Source organism: Aquila chrysaetos, chromosome 9, assembly GCF_900496995.4.
Source record: "Aquila chrysaetos chrysaetos chromosome 9, bAquChr1.4, whole genome shotgun sequence".
Classification (NCBI taxonomy): domain Eukaryota; kingdom Metazoa; phylum Chordata; class Aves; order Accipitriformes; family Accipitridae; genus Aquila; species Aquila chrysaetos.
The window spans coordinates 26,790,281-26,805,289 of NC_044012.1; the positions used below are offsets into that span (position 1 = coordinate 26,790,281).

At 46.1% G+C, this 15,009-nt stretch overlaps 1 protein-coding gene across 5 annotated transcripts in view; it reads right to left on the reverse strand.

Annotated features, from left to right (window-relative positions):
• The window catches only part of SMG5 (SMG5 nonsense mediated mRNA decay factor), a 30,242-nt gene extending 15,807 nt beyond the window's left edge, over positions 1 to 14,435 (reverse strand). For 2 of the 5 annotated variants that reach the window (XM_041126054.1, XM_041126053.1), the window contains exons 1-8: positions 14,281 to 14,435; positions 10,295 to 10,447; positions 7,234 to 7,332; positions 6,483 to 6,606; positions 5,665 to 5,821; positions 2,463 to 2,552; positions 1,038 to 1,127; positions 46 to 124 (exon numbers count right to left, since the gene is read on the reverse strand). In XM_041126054.1, coding sequence (XP_040981988.1) covers positions 46 to 124; positions 1,038 to 1,127; positions 2,463 to 2,552; positions 5,665 to 5,821; positions 6,483 to 6,606; positions 7,234 to 7,332; positions 10,295 to 10,447; positions 14,281 to 14,357 — 869 coding nt within the window. In that variant the 5' untranslated portion in view covers positions 14,358 to 14,435. The remainder of the gene's footprint in view (positions 1 to 45; positions 125 to 1,037; positions 1,128 to 2,462; positions 2,553 to 5,664; positions 5,822 to 6,482; positions 6,607 to 7,233; positions 7,333 to 10,294; positions 10,448 to 14,280) is intronic. The other 3 variants (XM_030025376.2, XM_041126052.1, XM_030025377.2) reach the window with 3 other exon arrangements.
• Between the last annotated feature and the right edge of the window lie 574 nt (positions 14,436 to 15,009).

Below are 15,009 nucleotides of genomic sequence, written 5' to 3' on the forward strand. Positions count from 1 at the left end.
CACTGATTCTTTGTCCAGGAAGCCAAGATCTTCACAGACACTCACCAGCGTAAGTAGCAATAGGTAGCTTCCACATTGTAGTATTTGCTCCCTGCCAATGTCCCCAACTGGTTAAAGGGCATGCCTGTCATGAAAGAGAGGGGCAATGGAATTAACTTACAATTCTCCAATGGCCCTACTAGAAAGCAGATCCTTTCTCTCTGACTACATTTCCACACAGGAGGGAAGCCAAGAGACACAAAAAGCAGTAAAGCTGCAGTACAAAGGTCTGGACTACTCAATCCTTTTGCCACCCAGGTTCTTATTCTGTCTTATAGTGCTTTTAGATCCTCCCCACCTTCCTGCTAGTTAGCTACATAAGAAAGCAGACCATACAGTGCCTCCTCCTCTGCATTGATAATGCCATGGCCTTGACTCTGTATTCCTCTTGACATAGACATCACCTTATCGGCATTTAAGAGTTCTGTTCCAGCTCACTGTGGTACATAAATTTTTGTCACTTATTGGTATTTGGGATCAGCCTGTCAAACAACTCAGTGAGAACTCTGCAAAGACAGCACAGAAAAAACATTTTTCTGGAATTGCATACTTTTTAAGATAAGACAGGCCCTCACCTCTTGCCACAATGTGTTCTCATAAGGTAGTCACTTCTGAAGGAGAAAGCAGCATGTGAGATTTTTTTGCAGGGGTAAAAAGAGGGAGATGACCAATAATGCTCTGCTTCTGGCAACAGACAGCTGGATCCTCCCTTAGCCAGACAAGCACAACTCTACCACATTCATGGAATTCTGAGATTCTCGGAGGGTATCATATGAGTAAGCTGAAGTCATTGGCAAAGAGCACCTTTGTTTTAACTCCTCTCTTTGGCTTGCTAGCAAGAGAGATTCTCAAAGAAGGAAGTAGTTTTAACCAGAGGATAAAACCACTCCTCTCTCAGCACCAGGACATAAACCTGACCAGCGTAGTATCACAGAGTATTGTTTTTAGGTTGCAGCAACATGATTTTAACAACTAAAAATTCATGGTAACTCACTCACCAATTTGTGGTGCAACAGAAAGGGCTTGATAGTAAAACCGCTCAGCCAGCAACTCTGTGTCCACACCTGCCAGTTCATTCTGATAGCGAGCTGAAAGAAAACCGCACATCAGAAACCAGAAGGCAGTGTCTTCTCTTCCCTTCTGCAGAGAAGCACAGTTTCCCTACAGATTAAAAATACCACAAAACTAGAAATACTGGCTAAGTCAACAAATCCATCAAAGAACCGCTCTTGGCAAACACAGAAACGTACAGAGTTTGCCAGGCCCGTTTGAAGCACTTTTATTTTAACTGCACTATTCCACACATCACAACCCCTGCCACTTCAAGCAAAGGGGATATCCCTCAACACTAGTGGCAGCCTGTAAGCAAAAGTAAGAAATTCTTCTGCTCCATGTGTTAAGTGCTGATTCATTTATCCTTGAAATAACTCAGAATTGTGCTCCATTTTCCAGTACCTCAAACAGACTATATACTACTATTGCAGAGCGTGAAATCTAAAGCAAGTCAGTTGACCTAATAAAATACCTGGCTGTGGCTAGACTGGATTTATATTAATTTTTTTTTTTTTTTTTTTTTTTTGTGGACAACAGCAGGCATTTTGGAAACCTTAGGTGAAAGCACTGTGAAGAGGTGAGCACGTTTCTCTCCCACCAGTCAGGTAAGTCATTCTTACTACCCCCATAAGGCATTTATCTGCAATGCCATTTTTAGGCTGATTCATGTGCAATGATAATGCCAAACAGCTTTCAAGAGCTTGAAGGCTGCTGCGTGTCAAGCACATTTACCCATGCCTCACTTCAAATAGCTGTTTTTCACACAGTTACATGTTTTCTCACTGCCTTCACTCCCACATGTTCACAATCAAGCAAGAAGCTGACACACTTACCACACACTTCAGGAGGTCGTGACTGTGGGATAGACATGTCTGCTATAAAAAGGATGACACGCAGCCAGACACAATGACAAAGAATCTGGGGCTTTGCAGTGGCCTACCACTCTGGATTGATTCACAAAATTGCTTAACAAATCTGATTTTCAGTCACACTTGTGCTGATGACAGTGGCTCCGTAAGGCAACCTTAAAGCAAGTCTGAACTGAGAAGTCAGCTCACTTTGAGTTTCCTTCACGCTGTCCAAACAACATAAATAAAAGCGAAGACTTCCGTTCTTACACAGCCACAGATACAGCTGTTTATCAGTAGCAAACTCCTCTACTTGCCCAAAAACAAAGCTTCTGCAAGTTGTAGCAATTCAGTTACCCACAAGGATTTCGGCTTATACCAGTCATTGACAAATGTGTCAGAGGGAAACCAGTGTCTGCAAGTAACTATGGCTGGTGACTAACAACGATGGACTCAGCACTGTACAGGCACCATCTTTTTAATGTATTAAAGGTTGCCCTGAAAGACGATGCTGTTTCTTACCTAGATCTCCCAGATAAACCAGACATCTGTGACATGCCATCTGTGCCCACTCCATCTCCTTCTCCGATGCAGACACAGGTTTCTTGCAGCCTACATGAGAAATATGAAATCACATACACCATTGGGTAAAGGCTGCTGGAAAGACACATGAGCAGCCTACACCTCTGTCTGAGACAACCAACATTTCACCGAATGAAAACAAAGACCACATGGTCAGACCACACTGTTGGCTGCCATCTATAGCATGTTATAGACCAGCACTGGATCACTCTTGCTGTCAAAATGTGGAAAATAAATGTAGAAAATACACGTAGATGCTGATGCTCACCCACTCCCCCTTCAGTTCCCCGCTGATTAGGGGCAGTGCATGTCACTGTATCACTAACAGTCACTGAAATGACTGTCACTCAGACTTTGTCTACAAGGTATGCCACAGAGAGCTGGCTCCATTTGCACTCAGATGAGAGGACAAAGGCCAATTCCTGTCTACAAGCCACGTGATCGTGTTAACATAGCATTGAGTACAAGCTAATAAGGCCTGTCGAGAGGCTGATTTTGTTAGCATGGCTAATGAGGCCTTTGGACAGGAGCCGGCACAAATCCCTGGAAGCCAGAACAAAGTCTGAGCACACTTGCACCTGGCAGTAGCATACAATGTGGATGTACCCTCCCCAACGCTGAAGATGGAAAAAAACTCATTGTCTCAAGACTGAGATCTAGATTTAGGACTGGCCAACCAAAAAGGGAGGAAGATAAGTAAAACAAGGAAAAATCAGGACAGCAAATCTGTGTTGTAGACAGAGCAGCTGCAGTCAGTTAGGAAAAACTGCCTCCAGACAAAACTGCCTTTGCATCCAGAGGAGGGCAACAAAGCTGGTGAAAGGGTTGGAAGGAATGTCCTATGAGGACCGGCTGAGGCCTTTGGGCCTGTCTAGTTTGGAGAAAAGGAGGCTGAGGGGCGACCTCATTGCTCTCTACAGCTTCCCAAGGAGGAAAAGTGGAGAGGGAGATGCTGATCTCTTCTCCCTGGTATCCAGTGATAGGACACATGGGAATGGTTCAAAGCTGTGTCAAGGTAGGTTTAGGCTGGACATTAGGAAGCATTTTTTTACCTGGAGGGTGGTCAAACACTGAAACGGGCTTCCTAGAGAGGTGGTCGATGCCCCAAGCCTGTCAGCATTTAAGAGGCATTTGGACAATGCCCTTAATAACATGCTTTAACTTTTGGTCAGCCCCGAATTGGTCAGGCAGTTGGACTAGATGATTGTTGTTAGGTCGCTTCCAAGTGAAAGTCTAGTCTATTCTATTTTATACTGAACTTACAAAAAAAAAAAAAAAAAAAAAAAAAAAAAAAAAGGCAGTTCAGGCAGTGGAAAGTGTCAAAAGCAACAGAGGAAGGCTCCAGGCAGCTGACCTGAACTAACTTAAGCCACCAAACATGACTCAGTTCCTGGGAGGGGCTGCTGCCGTGCTTCCCAACTCCCCATCAGCACCTTCTCCTCAGCCAGCAGGGCCATGGTTCAGCCAGAGATCAGGAGGCAAAGGCTACTGCGTTCACGCTTCCTCTCCAGAGAGCACTTACTGCCACTGGACAGACCAGTGTCATGGATTCAGTCTAGGTACAGTCTTCCTGTTGTCAAGGACTTCCACCTTCTGGAGGAGAAAATTCCCTCAAGCAGGAATCCCAAAGGAAGATTTTTAAGACCAGTCCAGCCTGCAGTCTGAGTTGCTTCCCTCTTGGCTTAGTTTAAAAGAGTGGAAGTGAAATCTGTAGGCTTAAGTGACCAGTGAGGAATGATTCCCACTTACTAACAGGCATTGTAGGAGTTGCATTATACAAATACATGGCCTTCAAATCTGTGCCCACATATGTTATTGGACCTATCCTCCTTTCCTTTTTTGCTTTGAATCCTCTTGCTCCCATTTACATAACCATCAAGTTGTGTCCACCCTAATTTGTAGTTCATATGGGATTCTTACACATCCACTTTTCCGGATATGTAAGGTTGCATCTCTACTATCCAGTTACATACTCATCTACTGCATCCTTTTAGAGAGCCTAAACACATTAAGAAATCTGAATAATGGAAGCCTTTCAAATGCAATCACATACCACACGGTACAAACCCACCTGGAATGCGCATTTCAAGAATTTATTAATTCTGCAGTACTGAGATACATTTCTCAAAGCAACAGTTGCCAGGGACATCTGCCTTTTAAACCGACATTTCAAAGCCGATCATGATACAATCGTCTCCCAGAACCAAGAATAGGATACCAGCAACTAAAACATTCTATCGCTAAAGACATACTAACTTCTCATATGCCAGTTTCTGCTGTCCTCCCCCCTGCCAGCTTTAAGAACGTCAATTAAACACTTGCTAATACAGTTCACAAAACATATAGAGGCTCCATTTCTCCCCTGGACCCACCCAAACAGAAACATGTGCCTTGAGGCCACAGAGCACAACCCAGGAGCAAATGTGAGCAAACTATTACAAGTTAATCAAGGACGTGAATCCATACGCAGCCTTGAGCTGTTTCAAGACTGTAAACACTGTTATTCTTCCTCCCCTAATAGGTAAGATACCTCAAATTACCCTGCATCTAATGGCATGCACAGAGGCAGTTACCTGAGACAGCTAACATACCTTATTGTGTTACAGGAGCTTCCTCATGTTCTCAGTCCAAGATTCAATAGCAGTTTCAAAGCTACACACAGTACAACTAGGAAGTACGTGAAGGGAGCACAGATAAAAGGGGCACCAAGAGGAGGAACAATATCTTACATCTAGTGAATAGAATGTCCTGACAAAAATATATTGATTTCAAGAACCTATTCCCCCAATGGCCTATTTGTCTGCTTTAATCAAGCTTCTAAAAACATTCTGTACAGCCAGAAGTGCTCTTCAATTTTCCATAAAAACCTGCCATCACCAAACACTTACTAAAGAATTTCCTAACAGCATTTTCTTCCTGTTAGAAACCCTTCTTTCTTCCCTAGTTTAGTATTTAAAAAACCAACAAAACAGTGCCATGGAAAACAGCAGGACAGACACTCTGTTCTAAACAGACAACTGGCTCATCAGAAAAAAAAAAAGATAATCCCTTAAATGCCAAAACAAAGATGGACTAGTACAAGGGGAAGCCACCTCTCTGGGATTCAGGCCTTACCCACTAGTCCAACACACTGAGCACTAACCTATTAAAGGGTCCGTTACATGCGTCCAGTCAATACAGCACTGCAGCTCTAGCTGATAGTGAGACTGAATGTAGAGGAGAAGGTGCTGGTAAAATCCTATGCCAGCAACTAAGTGAGTCCGGTACGCACACTCCAGAGTGCTACGGCTGTGAATGTGCTGGAGGGAAGAAAAAAATGAGAATATGTTAATGCAGCCAGGTAACATTTTAGGCTGGCCACCCAAGTAATACCAAGTATGAAGCAAGATAGTGGGTAGCTCAGCAGTAATTGGTTTTGCACAGTTCTGTACCTCCTCTTGCTCAACAATGTTGTATCTAGTGGTATTTACTAAGGGTCAACATCAAGGAGAAATACTTGCTGCAACAACAAATAAATAAAATCAAGGTGTCTGGTTAGAGCACCTTAAACACATTCAGACAACCAGATCACCAGGAGAGAGTTTATGGTGTTAGAAAATACAAGCGTGAATACTGTGAGTATTTTCCAGTGATCAAATCCAGTAAAAACAATCAGCACTGACAAAGCCTCCTATGACCATTGTTCTACATGGTGATACATGTCTTTTGAAGACGGGAAGACAAAAATTGAGCAAATTATGTTGAAATATCCTCTGCAATAGCAGCGCTCTCAGCAGATCATTAAAGCTTACCTGCCCAGAGCTAGACAAAAAGTGTATGTTCAGCTCCATGATTAAAATTCAGGAGTGCCTGGCTTCCTGCCCTGTGGTCAGACAACTTCTCCAAGCAAATGAAGCTTTTAACTTGGTCTCACCATTGCACAGCCAGAGACTTTCTCATGCCAGAGACATAGATACCTGCCTTTTTATTTGTTTTAATGAGCTGGATAACTTCATAGTAAACTTTTCTCCAAAGCAGTTCTTCTGCTTTTCTTCCATAATCCACTGGATGCAAGAACATCAGCTTCACACACAACTCCCGCAGCCTGAGATAGACAGCAGAGAATTCACATTTAGCTACAGGAGCTTAAAATACAGCTGCCACTACATGAGCACGGAAGAGGAAAATCTGAATTCATTACGATGGATGAGCTAGGCTATCTGGTGATGGTACAGCTTGTATCACCCCCATACAAGAACATCTGGAAAAGCCATACACCTAACCAGTTACTTTTGCTCAGCTGGCCACCAGTAACTTCCTAAATTGCAGTAATGTCAAGAATTGTCTTGACAGCTTAAAATATTACTAAGAATAATCATCCTTGCTAGGCACCCTCTGAACCCAGTAAAAGACTTCGCACACATATAAGAAGTTTCTTCACCACACAGTTTTTAAAGATAGTTACAAGGAAGGCATTGGCCAACATGAAGATGACTTATTTGTATTACAAGGACACCCAGGAAAGCCTCCAGACATGGACTGTATGGTTAGGTGCTGTTCAAATACAGATCTGAAATCTAGCCTCTGCTTAAAAAACCTGGAGGGATCCCAGGTCAACAGGTGCACTACAAATCAAATACACTGTGGAACTGCAGATTCAAAACCGCCACCTGTTGCTTCACATGGATTTTCTCCTGCCAAATATAAAAAATAAGTGCCCTTCCCAACTTACTTGTTCCTCAAGCTGATGTTCTCTGGCTTGAACACTTCTTGATACGCTGCCTTATTACCAAGGATGAGATCCAATCGATGAACAGCCTCTACCACTGCTCTGCAAGGCAACACAGAAAGAAGAGTTTCAGAATAGCGGGTTATCTGGATTATTTTATGAGACACAGGATGTCTGCACAGACCCATACTAGCCTAGTTAATTCCATTATTAGCAAGCTGCATTATACCACCACACCATATTAATTGATTTCCTTTCTGCAGTCTATTTTAAAAAGCTTATGGAAAGAAGAAAAAAAGCAGAGTTACGTACACTGTAATGACTTTGCTGCAAATCAGCTTTTTAATCACCAATTACTACTGCCTATCTGATCAAAAACATCAACTATTTCTATAGTAGCAAAGTCAGAAATGTCTTTGGACATGTTACCAGCTTTTAACCTCTGCAATTAAATCATGCTATACTTACACTCAGATTAATTTAAACATCTTAAACTCTATGAACAAAAAATGGATTGATTTCTAGCAGTTACCGTTTTGATAGGGTAAGAGTCAAACCTCCACCAATTCCTATTACCTTACCAACTTGCCTATAAAAGAAGGCAACTCATGTCATTCTCATTTGCCAAAACTTCCTCGGCTTCATTACAGTGACTCATTGAGCAAAGCCCTTAAAGACCTCTCAGTGACAGGTAACAGAGATACTCAAAACCAGCCTAAAATATGAAATTTGTTATGAGACTTCCCCCGACAGCCAGCTAAAAGACAGACCAAGCAACCCCCAAACCTCTGAGTCATGCAAAAAAATACTTCTGTGAATCACTGCCCAAGACTGTCCTGGAGGAGGAATACCACACTGTGTATAAAATCTCAAGCACTCAAAAGTTTGTAGCTGTGAACAAATCAGACCACAACTCCAGAACATTGCAGTGAAATAAAACCAGGGACTTACAGAAGCATTAGTGCTGACAGAAAGTACCCTCATCAATATCTCATGGACAGTTCGATAAAGCCAAATCGACCACCCACATTAAATCCTTCCTACCAAGAGAGGTCATGTCTAAACCTCTGCCTTTGTTAAGCCTGTATTTGAGGTCAATAAACTGACTCCTGAAATTAATTTTTCCCAGCTGTTGACTCTACATGTTCCTCTAAGAAATACATCCTCCAAGCCATCCCCAGCCATTAGCTATCACACTCCACAGGCACTTGTTCTGCCCCTCAACTTCACATCTATCTACCTGTCATTCCTCGTTTGCTCTAATACCTTTACTGCTCCTACTGCTGAGCCTGCCACACATGGAGAGCTGTTTAACAAGAAGCTGAAGACAACCAAGATGCATTGTAAATACAGAATGAGACAGACCTGATCACAGCAAACTTCTGCAAAGCAGAACAGTTAGATGCTGCTACCAGCCTGCTCCCCCACCCCCAAATCTCCATCATCTGCAGAATGCAAACTCCCTCATCACACTCACAGCACAATGCAATGACTGAATCTTCTTTTTGCACACATACACAAATGTTTGCCAGATTGAATACTGGGCACTTGCATGGCACCTGCAAGCAAGAGCATGCAAAATCATATACTAAGGAGGTAGGCTGAAACCACCACCACTTCCTTGAAAACTATAGATATTACTGTAAAGTAACTGACGGTTTCATATACCAGCCCCTTACTAGCAAGGCAAATCTCCTTTCACAAACCCACCACACCAAAAGGAACCTCCCTGAAAAAAACCCGAACGTTCAGGAGCTCAAAGAGAAAACGTCCCATCTCATGCTATGTCACAGGAAGCCTTTCATCCAAGGGTAACTGGAAATCTCACTTGTTTTCAGTAAACCACAGAACCTGACAAAAGAAGAGAAGCATAGGGAATAGGACTGTCTCACACAATGGCTTGAGAGATCAAAACACCACAGAGTTGAACCAACTTCTTCCTAAATAATCGTGAATAAAACCAAGAATAGAGTAAGAATCACACAAAAGTCTGCTACTAACCTTGATAACCACAGCCGCTTCTGCTCACTAGCATCTTTCTCACATGGCCTGAAGGTCCTTTGCAAACTAACAACCTAATATCCTCAACAGCAAGTAAGGCAAGCAAGTAAAATGCTTTTTGGTTTACAGGTAAAAGGCAATAAGTATGAAGCATTCATCCAAGCTCACAGCATATTGGAGGGGAGGGAGAAAAAAAACAGCAAGACCCCCACACACACATTTAGTTTCCCCAAAATAGATCTCCACAAAGCAGCAGGCAATAAACATATCCTTACTGCAACCTGTGATTAATGTCCTGTCACTGTATCTCTCAAAGACCCTCTCCAGTGAGTGCTGCAGCAGGAAACAAACAGTGTGGCTCACAGGGAACTGATTTGTTTCCTATGCAGAAGGGTGACCAGAAGAAAGGGGAACTGCTGATTCATTTGATTCCCAGAGAGAATTATAGGAAAACTATGATCCTCTATTCCCAAAATGGGCAGTCTCTACATCTTCAAAATAGCTGTAAAAATGTGTTCACTGTGCACCGAATCCACAGCTGCTCTGTGTCTGATACAAGCTCACTTGTCACTGACACCTCAAGGTGGGAAATGATTTCACAGTGACTACAAGCAGTCAACACCTGCATCCACAGACATGGTCAGCCCTTAGGGTGGGATGTCACATGTGCAGGTGTGAACCCCTGTGTCCAAATCCTCACGTGCAAGTTAACTGTATTCAAAGGCTCAACTGACTCCTTCTCCTGCCACTTATTCAATTCAGATTCCTTTACGGACACATGGTCCAGGCTCTCTCACTGCTCAGTAGCTCACATGCCAAACAAGCCTCTATTATTTTTCTATCTAAAAAAAAGGCCACAAAACCTCATTTGAGAATCATCCTGAGTTCAGCAGTGACAGAAATGCATCTTGATACCGTGCAGCATGACACCATGAAATGACAGGAAAAAAAACCAGTTGCCAGAACCCCCTTTACAAGTTGCAAGCAAACAGACAGCTATTTGGCTGCCAACAGTATCAGTGGATAAGAAATGTGATCAAGCAGTTAAGGAAAGCCTACTCACATGCACCAGGACTCAAATGCCTGCCAAATGTGAAGTACAGAAAAGTCTCCTTCCAGGGACGATCTAAGCAGGGACATTGGAGGGTATTTCACCTTCCCCTCGAGCACACGGCAGGACGCATCCTGGAGGGCATCTCCAATACAAACCTGTTTCCTACAACAGTCAGGGATGGGCACATGAAGAAACTGGTTGCTTCTGCTATTTTTTACGGGTTCATAAAGAAACAAGAGAGTTGGTGACTTGAAAGCAGCAAGGTTTATCTTTTAGGATGCGGGTTCCTGAGCCATAAGGCAGAAAGCAGACGCCTGCTAAAATATCTTCTTATCAGCATGAGCTCCATGGAGCTGCTGGAGGCGGCAGAGACAGGAGTAAAGAAGAATCTGTGACAGTCAGTGATGACCTGCAAGGATCCTACCTCCCCAGTGGTGAGAAAAGGGGACACAGTGAGGACAAAAAGGTGCAGGAGCCAGCCTCACTTCAAAAATGTTAGGAAACATCAACACAGGCGCTATTGACCATGCACTGATTAAAATGCAATTTAGCATTTGTGCCTTGGGCGGCTTGAGACCACGGGCTGAATTTTACTTAGCTGTTAAGAGGCCAAATTTTGTCCCAGTACCCATTTTTATACCTGCTGGGTTTAAACATGGCTTTCAGACAGCACATCAGAACCACAGAGGAGGCAAATCAGATGCCAGTCTATTAAAAGAACCAAGTACAGCACATCATGCCAAGCAGGGTGGAAATAGTCCAACGCAAAGTCCTCTTCAGCCACGCAGACACCGATCTATCACTTTCCTTCTGTGCCATTAACATTCTGGGATGGGGCAAGACAGCAGGGAGAATTATTTGTCCTCTCTCTATCTCTTCATTTAATACATAACTAAGAGCCACAGTCTCTGAGGAGTAAGAAATTTCTCAGGGAAAAGAACTGCAGCCATTTGTTTGTATTCTGGTATGTGTCAGTACACAAATAATACTGCCCAGAACAAGGCTGGCAGACAAGAATAGTAACGCAAAGCCAATGAACTAATGGTAACCCAGAATCCAGAAAAGAAATCTGTAAAATAAATCTGGTCACCCTACGCTAAAACATGCATTGTAACACAGCACCCAGGATAATCCAGTTGCCACTTTCTGAGGTGAAACTTGGGGATTATCAGTCTAGGAAGACTTAAACGGAAAAGATCAAAGACCATCCTACAAACAGCAATGCGCAACCTCATCTCCACAAGGACGCTCCAATGGCCAACATACTTGCCAAGGACCGTGGAGACCTGAGCTCAACTCTCACTGCCCTCACAAGCAGACACAAAGCTGATCCCATGTGAGCACAGTTTATAGCTGGGACTGTGACATTCAAACATCCATGATTCAAAAGCACTGTTTAATCTGATGGCCAAAAGTTTCCAGAGACAATCAGCCACCACACAAAGTACAATGTACTTCTTAGAGGACAGGAAGTTACTGCTTCATCTAACTGAACTTCAGGCTGAAATGGAGAATTGTCAAGAGACTGTTAAGGTAGAAAGCTTGCTAAGAGAGTTATCAGCTACATAGCTAGAAAATTTGTGGCCACTGCAGATATTATAAATCCTGCTCTAAAATCACAATACTGACTTCCAGGTAAAAGAAGACCCATCTCTACAGAGTGTGGTTTTCTTTTTCTGCTATAAAACAATGACACACCATATTCTGCCACAAAAATTTAAACAGAAAACAATCGCTTCCTTGCCTTGATGACCAATTCCATGTCTGGTCAAGGGACGTTTACTTGTGAGCTCCAGCGGCATAGTGAGGTACCGCTTGTCAGGTGAGCTAAGAAGCACACATGTTCCTGGTCCACTGTGACCACAAATTAAAACACATCTTAAACCATGATGAAGGTGGTTTGAACAAAATGCATTCTATTTTGCAAGCAGGAGCACATACAACCTCTCCAATCCTGTCCACCACACCTCAGGTGGCAGTGGTCAAGGTGTTATGATGCACTAGCTCAACTACTAGCAGATGTAGGAAACAATCCCTAAGATCAAATGGGGTATCTCAATGTGACAGGAGACAGAGCTCCACAGCCCTGGAGGCACTTCCAGCACGACAACGCAGCCCACACCTCGGGTAATCCAAGCCATTGTATTCTACCACTGACCTTGTAATAAGAAAAAGAAACGCACCTAATATCACTTCAAAGTGCAGGGAACATGCTTGTACAAAGTGCATCATGGAAACAAACAAATGCTATTAACTACCACTCAAACCTGCTATTACTGCTTTGGACTTTTGGGCAAGGATCTTGCCAGATTTCTCAGAGGGAGGCAAGCCTTGCCCTGTTTTAGAGGAAGGCAGTGAGGTTCCATGAGATGAAAGGACATGCCCAATGTCACCGAGCAAGTCAGCAAGACAAAAACAAAATGGACCCCATCTCTTGCCTTCATCATTTTGCTCATCTTCAAAACCACACTGTTGCTGCTGAAACTCCACTATGAATCTGCTTTACTGACGGAGAAACTAAGACAGAAGGGGACAATTTCTGGGCCACACTCACAAAACAAGTCATCAGCAGAGCAGAGGCCAGGCACCTCAGCGCTGACAGTGTGGCACCTCATCCCTCTGGGGTTGACCTGACAAAGGCCATCATTATTTCCTGAATCTTGTCTTCTGACGCTATTTCCAATGCACAGTGCAGAGATGTAAGTGAGAGTGGAGTCCCAGGGAGTGTTTTACTGGGAAGATCTGCAGCTAGGGCAGTCTTGCCCTCCATACAGCAGGAAGATGCCCTGGCTCAAGCTCCTACTCATCACACCTTCTCCAGCACTTCCCATGTAATCTCTGTCTACTGCCAATGCCAGTGACCCCGTCTTCAGTCCCCCTCTCCCTGGATGGCCCCCCACATCCTGCCTTTATCCCACTGCATCTCAACATCTCCTTCCCCCTCAGCCCCCATCATCTCCTACCCCACCTCCCCGAATCCTGCATAACTCCCTCCTCTATCCCCCATGTCCTGACCCATCTCCCTGGGTGCCCCATGCCCCCTTTCCTGTGATCCCCTTCTTACTCTCCCACCTGCCTTCTTCCCCCATCTTGCCTGGATCCCCCACAGCTCCTTCCCTCACCACCCTTTGTTTTGACTCATCTCCCCTGGATCCCCCATACCCCTTTTTCACCAGTGCTACCCCCCACCCTGTGTATTGCTCATCTCCTCTGGATCCCACACAACCCACTCCCCCTAGTCTTCCCTAAATTTCCCCCTTCTCCTTTCCCGTAGCACTGCCCTCTTCTTCTCTATTCCCTCCAATTTTCTTCACCTCAATCCTCCCCAAATTCCACCATCCCCTTCCCTTGTTTCCACCAATGTTCCCTAAATCCCACCACCTCCTTCCCCCATCTTTCCTGAATATCCCTCCAATCCCCATCACCCCAACTCCCCCCAGTCTCCTCTGGATTCCTCCCCTCTCCAGGTTCCCCCCCAACCCCTCCCCCCTGTTAATCCCCAGTCTTCCCTCGATTCCACCATCTCCCTCCCCAGTCCCCCTAAATCTTCCCTGACTACTTCCCCCATCTCCTTCCCTTCAATCTTCCCTAAATCCCCCCAGTCCCCTTTGCCTTGGTCCTCCCCTATCTCCTCTGGGTCCATGTATGTTCCCCCCCGCCGCTCCAATCCCCTTCACCCTTGCCATCCCCAATCTCCTCTAGGTCCTCCCTATCTCCCTCCTTTCTTCCCTCCTGCTCTCCCTAAGCTCCCCCGAGTCCCATCCCCTTCCCCCCCCCCCCCCCCCCAGTCTCCCCCGGATCGCCCCCCAGCCCCCTTCGCGCTGGCCCTCCTCAACCTCCTCCGGACCCCGCCCCATCTCCTTTCCTCCCTCTGGTCCCCATAGTTTCCCCTGGACACCCTCATCTCCTTTCCTCGGTCCCCTCATCTCCCCTGACACCCTTCACCTCCCCCCCCCGCTCCCTCATCCTCCCCCCGCCGATGCCCCTCTCCTCACCGGTACAGCCGCTTGGTGTGCAGCACCTTGGCCTCCGGCTCGCCGCTCTCGCCGGTGGCCCCTCCGCCCTGGCTCATGGCGCCCGGCGAGGGCAAGGCCCGAGCCGGCCGGGCGCGACCCCCCCCCCCCCCCCCCCCTCAGCACCGGCCGCGCCGCCGCCGCCGCCGCCCCCGGCCCCGCTCGGCCGCCATGGCTGCGCGACTGCCCCCTGCCCCGCGCCGCTCTCGCGAGACTTGCCACGAGACTGGAGAGCGGCGGGCAAACATGGCGGCGGCGGGACCGGCCTCAACTCGCGAGAGTTTACCCTCTCGCCACGCCAGCACTGATTGCTGGCAACATGGCGGCGGCGCGGCGTCATCTCGCGAGAGTTCCCACAGTTCCCCGCAAACACGCGGCCGCCGCGCCAGCGCTTAGTACTGGCAGATAGGGCGGCCGCCACGGCGACAGTCAACCAGCTTTACGGGTCGTCCTGCGCGCCGGACAAGGGCAGCCAGTTCCCGCTGTGGGGGGCCGGTGGGCCCTCCCTATGGCTGCCCCACGTCATGGGCCTGGCAGGAGCTGTGGGGCAGGCGTCCCTCTGCCTTGGCACCTCAGGGCTGCCAGGAGCCCTGGGGGCTCAAACAGGGGCCACCCCGCATCGTTGTGGAGGCCCTGAGCTGATGGAATGGTGGGAGGAATCCCTCCCCAGTCCTGGGAGTCCTTTCATGCTGCCATGTAGCATGAAAGCCA